At 56.2% G+C, this 12,694-nt stretch overlaps 3 protein-coding genes across 3 annotated transcripts; 2 read left to right on the forward strand and 1 right to left on the reverse strand.

Moving 5' to 3' along the window:
* Positions 1 to 3,911: 3,911 nt before the first annotated feature.
* On the forward strand, positions 3,912 to 4,997 carry MRS44_005997 (uncharacterized protein; the record flags this gene model as incomplete). Its single annotated transcript, XM_046269395.2, has 1 exon — positions 3,912 to 4,997. The coding sequence occupies one exon, from the start codon at positions 3,912 to 3,914 to the stop codon at positions 4,995 to 4,997; it is 1,086 nt and encodes a 361-aa protein (XP_046140423.1).
* Positions 4,998 to 6,339: 1,342 nt separating this feature from the next.
* On the forward strand, positions 6,340 to 6,699 carry MRS44_005998 (uncharacterized protein; the record flags this gene model as incomplete). Its single annotated transcript, XM_046280577.1, has 1 exon — positions 6,340 to 6,699. The coding sequence occupies one exon, from the start codon at positions 6,340 to 6,342 to the stop codon at positions 6,697 to 6,699; it is 360 nt and encodes a 119-aa protein (XP_046140422.1).
* Positions 6,700 to 7,394: 695 nt separating this feature from the next.
* Positions 7,395 to 10,097, reverse strand: MRS44_005999 (uncharacterized protein; the record flags this gene model as incomplete). Its single annotated transcript, XM_046280576.1, has 4 exons — positions 7,395 to 7,496; positions 7,542 to 7,876; positions 7,921 to 9,232; positions 9,279 to 10,097. The coding sequence occupies 4 exons, from the start codon at positions 10,095 to 10,097 to the stop codon at positions 7,395 to 7,397; spliced, it is 2,568 nt and encodes an 855-aa protein (XP_046140421.1).
* Positions 10,098 to 12,694: the final 2,597 nt, after the last annotated feature.

Here is a 12,694-nt window from a genome sequence, read left to right on the forward strand (position 1 = left end):
TGCGGTGCCCCACCATCGTGATAGCTCCCAGCGCCGCAGAGTTGAGCTAGCGAACGAGGCATTGCTTGTCTTGCAGAGGTCAACGGCGAGATCACACCAGAGCCAGCCTCATGGTAACCCTTCAACTTGTTATTGGTGTTTGTCACACCGTTGGGTATCATTCGATGCATAGTAGATCCTTCATGCCTCCAGAGCCACTCAACATGAGCTGCCGTTAGTTGACTCGAGTCTGGACTGATAGTGTTGAGATTAGAGCCAATGTATTCTGCTGCCTGGTGATAGCTCCTTTGAAGGTGCCCTCTTGAATTGATATGGACTTTGCCCGAAATGCAATGTGTGAAATGCGTACAGAAACTACCAGGGTGAGTGTTTGCCTTAGCAATGTGGGCTGCAGATGTGATGCATAAGATCCTCCGGCAGGGAATATCGTCTGATGGCAGACCCGCAGCTCGATTGACGCGAAGCCTTGACGAGGTGAGTGATTCAGACACACCGTCTTCCGGTCACCGATCATGACCTTGGTTATCAACCACCTGAAATGACATGTCGTCATGAGTAACTGTTGCCACAGGAATTGGAGCACATACTACGTCGTAGGTGCGTCCAATCGCCTTCTCGCTAATGTTCGATAGCACAAAACCCCCACTGCGACAGACTGCCCTCCTGTGTTTCCTATCACTCATGAGGACACGCAACCAAAAGAAAATTCCTCAGGGTGGGGTGAACCAGTCTAGCAGTGGGCCTCACGGGCTGGCGTTAAGGTTGTCTTGGCAATCTCCAGTGTAACTTGGTGTCCAGGCAGACGGAATGCTGGGCCGCACCGAGTAAGCAGTTGTGTAAAGGATATTACACCGCACACCGAGACACCCAGCACCGTATCTAGTGAAAATTCTGAGGTAGGGTGAGGTAGGGTGACATTGGGAACAGAGGCTCCGTCACTCGCTTGATAATTTCCTCGAGTTGCCCGTGGCTTTTGTAGCCCACAAATCGCATTGTGTATTCTCTGAAACAGACTCAATAGGGCAAACTTGGCCGAATCCGACATGCAGTTGAACGACGCTGACGAGGTTGATGAAGCCAATGGGACAGGCGAAGGCTGAGTAAGGAGTGGAAATGTCTCGTTTCCCCGTGTCGGCCGCTGCCGCCGTCGTTGGACAATCATGATGCGCGGGGAAGAGTCCACATGACCTCCTGAAATCAAGCGGTCTCGGTGTGCCGGACTTGGGCCTGCGAAACACCCCACGCTGCTCGGAAGGAAAGATCTGCTGGGACTGATTGCGGCCGTGTCGCTGGGAATTGGGTTCAGGGACATGCAAATTACCTGTCTGTGCTTCATCTCGGGTCTGCAAGTGTGTCAAGCCGGGGTCAAACTTGAATTGGACTGGTGCCAGCGGTGTAGGGCGCTGGTGGAGGACAAAATCCGTCTGCCTGAAAAGATGGGGGAAAAGGGGGAATCGAGTCAACCCCATTGCACCCTCAGACTACTGCAAGCCGCAGCGGATGTCACCAGTAAGGAGGACTCAGGAGATGAGGGGATTAGAGTCAGCAATTGTTGAGTGGCAGCTCAATTGAGCTCGATTCGTCCAGTATCTCTGGCGTTGAGGCCAGAAAGCGCGTCTGTGCTGGTGTATGCCGGGTGGCCGGGCAGCTGCATACCGAAACCTAGCAGAAACACGGCACTCCAAAATTAGACAGGGAAGAGAGCTGTGAGTGTGCCCGGGCCGCTCGGGGGCCAAGGGTTTTGTTGCCACTGGTGGTTACAAGCGGAACTCTGAATGCTTGGCTGCGAGAGCGCGATACTGACGGAACGTGGGTGGACCTGGGAGAAGCTACCGAGAGAGCTATCCCTGCAACCTCCCCGAGCCCCTAAGATTTAGCGCCTGTCATACCCTGCGGGTGGGCGCCTTGACCTTGAGAGCGCGGGCCACCTGCCCTGGACAAGGGCGCTGGACCCGCCATAGCTCCCCACAAGAATGGGGCGTCGGGGTGGGATTGATCGCTCGGCGCATTGATGCGTGTTCCTGAGTAAATGGTGACACCGAGAGTCGTCAGGTCAGGCGCGGGGGAGGGACAAAGTCAGGGCCTGTGATGGTCATTTGATCGCGTCTGACAGCATCAATGGCGGGCAGGTACTGAAACGACAAGCAGGCTGTGCTTGTGTATTGTTGAGGTGAGGAGATGGAGGAGACAAGATGGAAGATGGGAGGAGCCGCACAATTGGCAGCCACTGCATATGCAAGTCCGAATGTGGGCATTGGAAGGAGTGACCAACCCGCGTTGCCATCTTGACCACACCTCAGACGTTGCCAAAGAAGGAGGCCAGGCCAGATGGAGACGAAAGAGAGCCGGGCCGGTGAGGGCGTCTAGATGCATGCACTTGGCGCCAATGGATTAAACTGGGATGAAGGAGAGGTGAAGATGAATGGAAGTGAAGGTGAAAGAAGTTTATCTGAAGATTGAAGGAGGAGAGAACGTCGAGTTGATAGAATAGAAGGTGGCAGGAATAGACGATGCAAGAGCAAACAAGACATCTTGGAAGTGACGGAAACACCAAATCATCACCAAATTGACACTTCAACCATAATACCCCATCACTCAACGCCATCACACGCCCTGACTGGTCTGGCAATTTCGTTGCTTTTCCAGCCCCTTGGCCTTGGACGCAGTGCCCTGGCACGCACTCGATCTTGTGACCACGCAAGCCTCCATCCCTCTGCCTCTTGGAGGGAGACCCCGGCTCATGCGACATCGGTCCCCCGCGACTTTACGTGCATCCCCTTTGGTACCTTCGAGACAAGACACGCACGACACCCCCATGGCTCGCTCACCGTCTTACACCGAAGTCGGTGAGAGGTTGCTCCCTTGCTTGGGCGACGGTCAGCTTGCCTGCTGCTCCACCCCCAGCTGTCACCTCTATATAAATCCCTATCCAGACAGTCCAAGCCGGCTCGTCTTGCTCTCCATCGCACACTCCTCAGCGACTACAGCCTTTGACACCCTCGCCCTGAAACAAACACACCCCAGCGTCTAGCAGTACGTGACTCTGCAACCTTCGGCGCCCTCCCCTCGCGACCGTCAACATGGGTTGATGGCGCTTCCAAAGGGCCAGAACACAAAGCTGACTGATGTGCAGACACCAACCCAGTCCTCCACACCACCCGATATATCTGTTGCATTTGCCACAGCACCGCCCGGATCCGAAGGATAGCTCGGATCTCCGTCTTTCAAGACAAGACAACGACATCACCCCTCAGCACATAGTTGCCGTTCTGGAGTCGCTATTGAAGAGCCCCGAGAATAGTACCGGTCCTCCCGCTGTAACTTAGCTGCCCTGCCCTGCCCTGCGAACCTTTCCCTTTTGGACACCACCACCCTCTCCAAGGATCGTCCCGTTGACCTCGACAACGGACTTTGCCCTCTCAGGATCTGCAACCCAAGACTCGTACGCGTTGCTACTCCCGGTTCCACTGAATCATCCAGGCCCCGCTCCCACCCTCCCTCAGCAACAAAGCCCCAACCTGGCAGCAGATCTCTTGATTCTAGCCCCAGCTGAACAAGTCTGAACTCATTGCCTTACGGACATACCGCCGCACTAAATCCTGCATCAGCGGACCCCTGCGCATTCGTCTCCGAAAAAAAGTTCGCCCCCAGCTTGAAATTTTACTATCTCCAACACCAGCTGCCTGTCAGTGTCAGACCCACAGCCATCACTGGTGAGATCAACTATATATCAAGCCTCCCGTCGATAAACTTTCTTTCGGCATTCTCATCCTCACACTCCTCTCTCTTGAGCAAACCTTGCAAGGACTTGACAAAGATCCTTTAATACCCCTCCTCCCATCTTACTCTACCCTCGACACTCTCTTCCACACTCTCTTCTACTCTCCTCAACACCACCCCTCTCTATCAACATGTCTTTCGCCGCCCGCAACCTCGTCCGCATCTCCCGGGCTGCTGCCCCTGCTTTCCCTCGCACTGCTACTCGATGCATGTCCGTCACTGCCGTGAACCGTGTCCACGACACCGCCAACAAGAAGAGCGTTGTTCGTGAGAAGGAGGTCCCCGTCACCGTCTACGGCGCTGGCCAGGGTACCGGCGACAAGCACACCGTCAACGTCACTGAGGGTGCTTCTCAGGTCCCCCACGATAGCCCTGCTCCTCCTGCCGAGAACGATGCTGTCCAGCCCCTCACCCGCAAGGTCTACGACCAGCTCCCCTACACCATGCGCAACATGAGCGTCTATGGCAAGACTATCATCATCACTGGTGGTGCCCGTGGTCTTGGCAACTACATGGCTCGCGCCTGTGCTGAGGCTGGTGCCAAGAACCTCGTCATCTTCGATGCCAACCAGGAGCTTGGTGACGAGGCTGCTGCTGAGCTTCACGACAAGACCGGTCTTCCGGTCTCCTTCTTCAAAGTTGATGTCCGTGACGGTGCTGCCATCAACGCCGCCGTCGAGGAGGTCGTGGAGCGCTATGGTGCTCCTGATGTCCTTGTCAACTCGGCTGGTATCGCCGACTCCAACATCAAGGCCGAGACCTACGACCCCGCCATGTTCCGCCGACTCATCGATATCAACCTTACCGGATCCTTCCTCATGTCCCAGTCTGTTGGCCGCGCCATGATGGCTGCTGGCAAGCCCGGCAGCATTGTCCTTGTCGCCTCCATGTCTGGATCTATTGTCAACTACCCCCAGGAGCAGAGCTGCTACAACGCCTCCAAGGCCGGTGTCATCCAGCTTGGCAAGTCCCTCGCCGCTGAGTGGGCCAAGTACGATATCCGAGTCAACTGCATCTCCCCCGGCTACATGGACACTGCTCTCAACCGAGTTCCCGCTCTCGACGCCCAGAAGAAGATCTGGAAGTCCCTGACCCCCCAGAACCGCCTGGGCAACGTCGACGAGCTCAACGGCCTTTGCGTCTTCCTCGCCTCCGATGCCTCCAAGTTCATGACGGGTTCCAACTGCATCATCGACGGTGGTTACACTTGCTACTAAGCGAGAGTTGTATTATGAAAATGGGTTTGATCGTGCAGCACTCCTAGAAGGGGATGTGCTTTTCGTTTGTTTGGAGTTTGGGTTAAGGAATGACGGTTTCCCCTTGGAAAGGGCAAAAAAGGAAGCACGAATGAGATACACTAGAGAGCTCTAGATATGATAGAGCAGAGCGATTGCCCGCATAGAGGCGGCGCAACAGGATCCAGATGGAGATCTTAATTGAATGACATTGAAACAACTCCTGGATTTGCGGTGTGGCTGTGACTGTGACTGCCGGTGACATGACTCGCGATTGTACCATGTTGGCATCTCGGCACGTGGTGATGCACTCTGCAAGCATTGTATTAAAGCTAGATTGACTTAAGCATCGTCACAAGCGCCTCGGACACAGCACAGCTCGCGCCGGCTCAATGTCCTGCCTGTCCTTGCCGCAGATCGCTTCACGATAGAGCATGCACAACGTTCCACTTGATGCCCCATGCACGTAATCCCTAGCCTCACATTGGCCGCGCGCACCCGGGCGGCCAATCAAGACGGGCCGACCGAGTTGAAAAGGGCAATTGAGTCGCTTCAGCCCTTGCTCGGCGCCGTGCTCACCGCCTCGACGGGGCTGTCAAACGAAAAAACCGGGACGGGGCATCCGGCAGCGACTCGCCAACGCTGCGGCGGATGTGCAGGCGGTGGAGACGGGATGGGCTGATGCCAGCATGAAGGGGCCAGATAGGAAGGGGAAGATGAGGTGAAGAGAAGAGGAAGGAAGCACGTTTAAGAAGGAAAAGAAAAAGAGGCTGAGATTGAGTTGAATGTCTCGGGAGGCTGAGACATTGTGCTCGCCCTCTATCGTCTGTGCAATACTTTGTGCCTGTGATATATCCGGAGCATCACGACCTTTACTCTACAACATACGAACAAGACCTCGTCCGCCCACCCGGACCAACGAACCAAGTCCCTCCACGTTCCACCGGGGTCTGGTCTGCATCCGCAAAACACACCTACCTACATATTACATGCCACAATCTAGCGTAGCGTCTACGGAGGGCCCCGAGAGAGGGACCCCCTCCCGGCCGGCCGCTCAAGACCGCTTCCCGCCTTTTCGGCTCATGAGAGATCCATGGGTTTATGCGGCGGCGGTAAGGGAGAGGGGCTGGGATATGAATAAACCGGTTCGTTCGTCAGAAGCATTCATTCGCAAGTCTATTCTTTACCTTCCATCTCCAAATATCCGTTCCGTCCATCCATCCAACCCATACTGCATAGCATCAACACTCAGTCAACTGTCCGTCAGGTCATCAGAGCTACCACCTTCAACTCTATCCTCCAAGCAAGCAACCAAAACATCAAGATGCAACTCTTCTGCACTCCTTCTCTGTCCCTCTTCCGCGCCGCTCGATCTCTGCGGAATCGCCTCCTCAACTCGAATACCCTCCTCCCCGCACGCGCCGCCGCCGCCTCAGTTCGCAACTCGTTCCACTTCTCCTCGCCCTTCCACTCGCATTCCCAAGACAAGATCAAGCACCAGCCTGCACCAGCCGCCCTAGGCACCCTCGCCGTCTTGGGCAACGGGCTGCCTGCTGGAATGGAGGGACACGGCGCCGTCAAGGCTGGTGAGGGATGTGAGAGGCTTCGGAGACAAATGAGTCCCTTCTATCAACACTGGGAGCAGGGAAGCTTCTTTTTCAACGGAAAGAGCAAGTTTCTCTGAGGGACATGGGATCAAGACCAGAAACCGGCCTAGCAGTTTTGTCGTTTTGCGTTTTGCGTTTGCGTTGCTTTGCTTTTTGCCTTTACCCTTTGAGTCGGTCGAGTCGTGATAACCTTCGTCGTTGCTAGGTGGTATGATAGAAGAGAAGAGAATGCAATGCCAGCTTTTCATCAAGAAACACGCACGTCCAATCCTGTGCACCCAAACAGCAAAAAACAAGTATTTTTTTATGATTCAAAGCTGGTGAGGAGAGAGGGCCAGGTCTAGCAACGTAAATAGACCTAACCTCGAGTGTGAACTCGGCGTGATCGGTGTGCAAGAAACAGTTCGTATGGTATGCAGGGGGTATATCCAGCGTGTCATTTCTATGTGCCTCCAGGCGTCGTCGTCGCGTCCACCTGCTTGCTGGCACCTTGGGCTCGGCTTGCGTCTCCTCCATGCACTCCGAGGCTACCTTGACGCGGCATCATGACAACTCCACCTCAAGATGCAAGGCCTGCTATGATTGATAGTTGAACAACTTGTGCAAGAAAATGGTCATTAGATGTTGTGAATGAATCACGTCGTCGCTGGTCGTTGCGTTGGTCCTTATAAAGGACTGGTCATCGTCGTTGGAAAAACGCCGACCATCGGCGGCGTGCTCTCTCCTGTTCCTCTGGGGGATATACGGGAGGTATGGTTCGCTTCGGGCGTACCTACTGCCCCTTGCGAGCCTTCTCTTGTGCCTTTTGTTCTCGGGCAGCTCGTACCAACGGCGAGAGTTGAGACAGGTCCACACACTGCTTCATGAATTCGTGCTGCAACCAGTTAGCGACATCTGATATAAGAGTCAAACCACTTACCCGAAGCAGATCATGGGCGCTTGCTCGCTTCTCAGGATCCACCTTGAGCGCAAAGTACAAAAAGTCCTTGAACATGGGTGACAGATCCTGCTCGTTCTTGATGTGAGGTGTTCCGTTGGTCGCAATCAACCACAGCGCGCGCAAGGGAGATTCGGTCAGGTATGGCGGCTCGCCTTCTATCATTTCGATCGCCATGATGCCCAGAGACCAAATATCCACCTTGCGTCCGTACTCTTTCCTAGTGACAACTTCGGGTGCCATCCAGTACGGTGTGCCCACCATGGTTGTTCGCTTGTTCTGTGCCTCGTTGATGGTGGCGCAAAATCCAAAGTCGGCTGTTGCGGTTAGCAGGCATTCAGTAACGGGCAGGTCCACGTACTCAGCTTAATGTTGCCCTCCATGGACAGCAGAATGTTGTCCGACTTGATATCTCGGTGGATGACGCCCTTGGAATGCAGGTGCTGCAGGCCGTTGAGGGTCTCCCGGCACACTGACGCAATTTGTCCTTCTGACATGATGTTAAAGGTGACAACATCCGTAAGGCTGCCACCCTCCATAAACTCCATGACAACCCACAGCTCGCCTCCGCACAGGTAGCTGTCGATAAAGTTGACAATGTTGGGATGTGAGCTGTCCTTCATGACAAGAATCTCGTTGATGATCAGGTCCTTCTTAGGTTGCTGCTCGAGATTCATCTGCTTGATAGCGACCAGTCGATTCGAGCCGCGCTCATGGCCAGTAAAGACACCACCAGACGCACCCTGACCAATCTTGTTAAACCCGCGGTAAATGTCTCGGGGATCACCCTCGTTACATATCCGCTTGAGCGAGGCGACCACATCGATAGCTGCACTCTGGCGAGCTCGGTGTCGTGGCCTAGCTCCGGGTACACCTGCTGGGCCGGCTTGCTGACGAGGAGCATTGGCGGCTCCGTTGGCATCGGGAACACGTCCATATGCGGCATTGGGCTGGTTCGCGGTCTGGTGAGGGGTTCGCTTGCTGGGAGCCCGGCCGACTCCACCAGACATAGCGGCTTGTGCCTGTGCGAGAGCCTGCTCCTGCTGCTGTTGCAAGAGCTGCTGCTGATAGGCGGCGGCTTGAGCTTGGGCGAGCGCTGGGTTGGGCTGGGGGCCTGTCGGAGCGTAGGGTGTAGGTCCGGCGGCGCGCGAGTTGGACCTTGACCGGTGCTCCTCGGGGAGCATAGGACCGTTGTCCTTGGACATACCGTAAGAGTCGTCGCCGGGCTGGGACATGCCGATGCCGGAATCCTTGGCGGCGTAGGCCCCTTGAGGCATATGCCGGTTGTTCATGCTGACAGGCGGCTTCGGGGCCGGACGGCTGGGCATCAGGTCCTTGCCGGGGACGTGACCTCTGGGGACGGGCGGCGGGGCCCGGGGATTCTCAAAACTTCCTTCATGATTGACAGTTGGAAACCTGGGGTTCGTGGAGCTAGTATTCGGTGACATACCCATATAGTTTGACGGGTACATGCCCGGTGATGCTGCAGTCGCCGGAGAAGTGGCGTAGTTACCCGCATGATGGAACTTTTCGAGGCTCTGGTCCTCAGGAGGCCGTTCGGTCGTCTCCTTGTAGAACTGCAAAATATTAACCATGGTCTGCGGGTTCTCTCGCCTCTCCTTTTCGGGAATTCCGCTCTCGTTGATAAGCCGTTGCCATTCCTTGGGCAGACCCTGCGACTTGTTAACCAAAATAAAGGCCATGGGCGGGAAAACTGACGGTGAACTGGCCGGTCGAACTGTCGTAGCCGACGTGGGTGACGTGAACGGGATTCTCTGGGGCCGAGATAATGGGCTTCTTGGGCGAGCCGACCAAACTGTTCATGAAGCCCGAAAATCCTGACTTTTTGCGCAGGACGGCGGGCTTTGAATCTCTGCCGTCATCCGAGTATCGCTTGGGGTTGATGGATGGGCCATCGGTCGGGACCCTTGGGCCGAGGCCCTTTTCCGATAGGGACGAATCCATCGCGGTGAAGCTGGCCGAAGATCGCAAAACGGGAGTCGCAAGCTTCACGTCGTTAGGGTGCTTGAACTGGGGCGGAAAGTGACGGTGGACGGGAGCCTTTGGGCTCGGAGCCTTTGTGGACTCGATGCGGTTCAGGATTGCTGCGCCGTCGAAGGGGGCGCCGATCAGGTCGTCGGGGGCGGTCCTGCTCAGAGGGCGTAGGTGGGAATCGGAGAGGCGGTCGGTATGACGAGGTACGGGCGCCCAGTGGCTGGCGGGGGCAAAGTCGGCGTGGGCCAAGTTTGGAGATGGAATCGGACGGATGGTGTTGTTGGCCAAGTCAGACTCTTGGTTGGAATACCAGTCGACGGCCGCGGGGTTGGAGCGGGCTGGGGGAGCGCTGGGGGCCCTTCTCAGGCTCTGCGAGCTGCGTTTGCTCTCGAGGGACTGGGCGTCGAAGCCACCACCACCATCGAAGCCGGACGAGGAGCGGGCGTAGGCGTGAGAAGGAGGCTTCTTGATGAGCTTGCGACGATGTGAAGTTGCGGTATGAGCGGACGCAGACGACGCAGAGGTGTATCCAGGGCCGTCCATGATCCAGCGGCAGCAGAAGCAGCCTTGCAACTGACGAGTTGGGGCCCTCGGGGCTAAAAAAAGGTCTCAGGACGGCTACTAGGTACGGAGGTTTGATGGGTCGAGCGGGTGGAGGACAGGGTGTGGGTGCAAGGAGGAGATGGGAGAGAAGGGAAACGTGTGGGCACAGGCACAGGCGGCTTCGGCGGCCAGACCTGCGCAGAGAGATGGCTCTGGAGAATGGCAAGACGCCTGGCTTGGTACGGCGCTGTAGACCGGGGACACAACGCGGGGGTGTGTGGGCGGAGGATGCTGCGGTGGCGAAGCTGGTGGTGAGCTCTGGCGGGCTGCTTCTGCTTTGGTGCTGCTCCGGCTCCTGCGTTTGCTTCGATAGGATAGCTGGAGATTCGGACGGGAGTGGGTTGGGGGAATCAAGTTGGGGGGAGACGAGAGAAGAAGCACAAGAGTGACACGCACGCACACTGTGCAGAGCCATCAGCATCAGCACGATGGCCGGAGGGGAGGGAGAGATGAATCGGAATGCGGGACCGTGGATGAGATGGCAGGTCCTTGAATGTGAGAATGGGGGCGTTGTGGGATCAAGGGCCTGTCTGGGTCATCTACTGCGGGATGGATGTGAACTGTAGAAGTACTGTACTGTGCCCGCTGAGCTGTGTGTGCTTGCTTTGCTGTGCTGTGCCGCGCTTACTTGCCTCAGGGACCTGCGTGCTGACACTTAATCACTTATTGACTCTCAGGTTGCCATTCAACAGATACAATATATTGGAGTGAAGGCCGACGTCAATTGAGAATCATCCGTCTTAAGACTCCTTATCGAGTCCAATCCAGGTACTGACAATCCAGGGACTGCCCGCCAGACGAGTCCAACAGTCGGTACCTGACGATGCTGGCTGGACCCTGGACCCAGCCAACTTGGCACAGCAGGTACATGCTCATCTGCGGGGCACACGCACATTCGTCAAGTACCTGGCGCTGATACCCAACTCCCGTTCCCAACTCACCAACGTCGCGCCCTCCACCTCCATCACTGTAACGCACTCGCCTCTCGGGCCGTTGACAGTGTGAAAGCCTCTTCCGAGCACTTGGTGGTTGGTCCGACGCCATGGTTGGAGGGATCACCATGGTAGGACCGCATCCGATTTCCCCTGGCGCCTCGCATTTCAGTCTGATGCCTCAGAATGACGAAGAATGCACAAGACTGGCAGGCTGTCGAAGCCATGTCTATTCAGACGGGCGAGACGCACACGAGACGCCGAGGCTGAACCCATTGCAGTCTATTCAATTCGTCTTTGTCGATCACGGTCAATGAGACTCATCTAGACTGCACTGTACGCCTATCCAAACTAACCAGCGCTATTCACTCGCTATCCGTGAATTCAGTCCCGTCAACATCGATAACCTCTGGACAAGGGGGGTGGCATTAGGCCCAGACTCAGGCTCTGCCCAAGGTCCCACGGTCCATGATCATGGCCAAGCGCGTAGCAAACGCACCACGATCAAGTGTGAGTGGAATCAGTGGGCGCCGTTGGTGGAGCACCTCCGGGATTGTCAAGTTTCTCACAGGCCGAGTGGGAAGATTCAAAGACGTCCAACAGACGCCAGAGATCAAGGTTTGGCCTCCCAGTCCTGGACAATCTTGGTGATTTCTCCCCCGGCCGACTGCTAGGCTAGGCTGGACTAGCCTGGGTCGCTCGTGGCCGGTGGAGACTCGTCGACGCCCTGGTGGCAGTCTAGGGAGTCAAGCATTGGTGATGTGGCCGTGGCTGGCCGACCCGTTGTCTCTGAGGCGCCGCGCAAACGTTATCCTTGATCATCAGGCTTCTTGACGATTCTGGCGAGGCGAGTTCAGTCGAGTCGATTCTTCTTGACAAGTTCTGCTCGGATCGTGTGGAGCCACAAGCAGGAACCGCAACATTGCGCCCGGAAACCGTTACAGCTAGACGTGGTGATGGGGGCCTTTAACTGATCCCTTCATCAACCATTGGTGATGCTTGGCCCTTGCGACTGCTGGTGCTTACCCTCGTTACATCTATTGCTCGCACGGCGTGTCACCTCACCTCATCCCATCTAATCTCATCCGTCAAGGGACCAAGATCTGACACCCAACGCCGAGACAGAAGGCGTCTTCTCAACCGTGTCCTCATTAGCTCTCGTAGGCGAGCTGCATGCTATTTATCCATCGCACGCCAATCCGTCATGAAGTCATCAAGCTGCGACTTTCCTCTGGCTGCCCTGTTTCAAGCCACCAGTCTCGACATCAGAGCTCCACCGTCCACACTGTCTTCCCCGGCGTAGGGGCGAGACATGAGCGGCTCGCTCCCTGCCATTGGCCCCGGCGGCTCGTTAGGCGTGTCAAGCCGAGACATACATGAGCTGGCCCGCAGGCGGCTGCTGGTTCTGGGGCCGCCGGTTACGTTTCAAGCCAGACCTATCCTCACCAGTTCACCCATCGTCGTCCTTCAATCTCGATACTGGCCGCTTCAGTGAGATCCGGCAGCTTCTCCAGCGTCAAGAATGAAGCGATACGAGGTGGGCGAATCCATCCTCGTCGTGGTTGGCCAGTACCGCCCAATAGCCTCGCATCCAAGGGTAACCTT

Source organism: Fusarium solani, assembly GCF_023522795.1.
Source record: "Fusarium solani strain SB1 chromosome Unknown bctg00000003_1, whole genome shotgun sequence".
Classification (NCBI taxonomy): Eukaryota; Fungi; Ascomycota; class Sordariomycetes; order Hypocreales; family Nectriaceae; genus Fusarium; species Fusarium solani.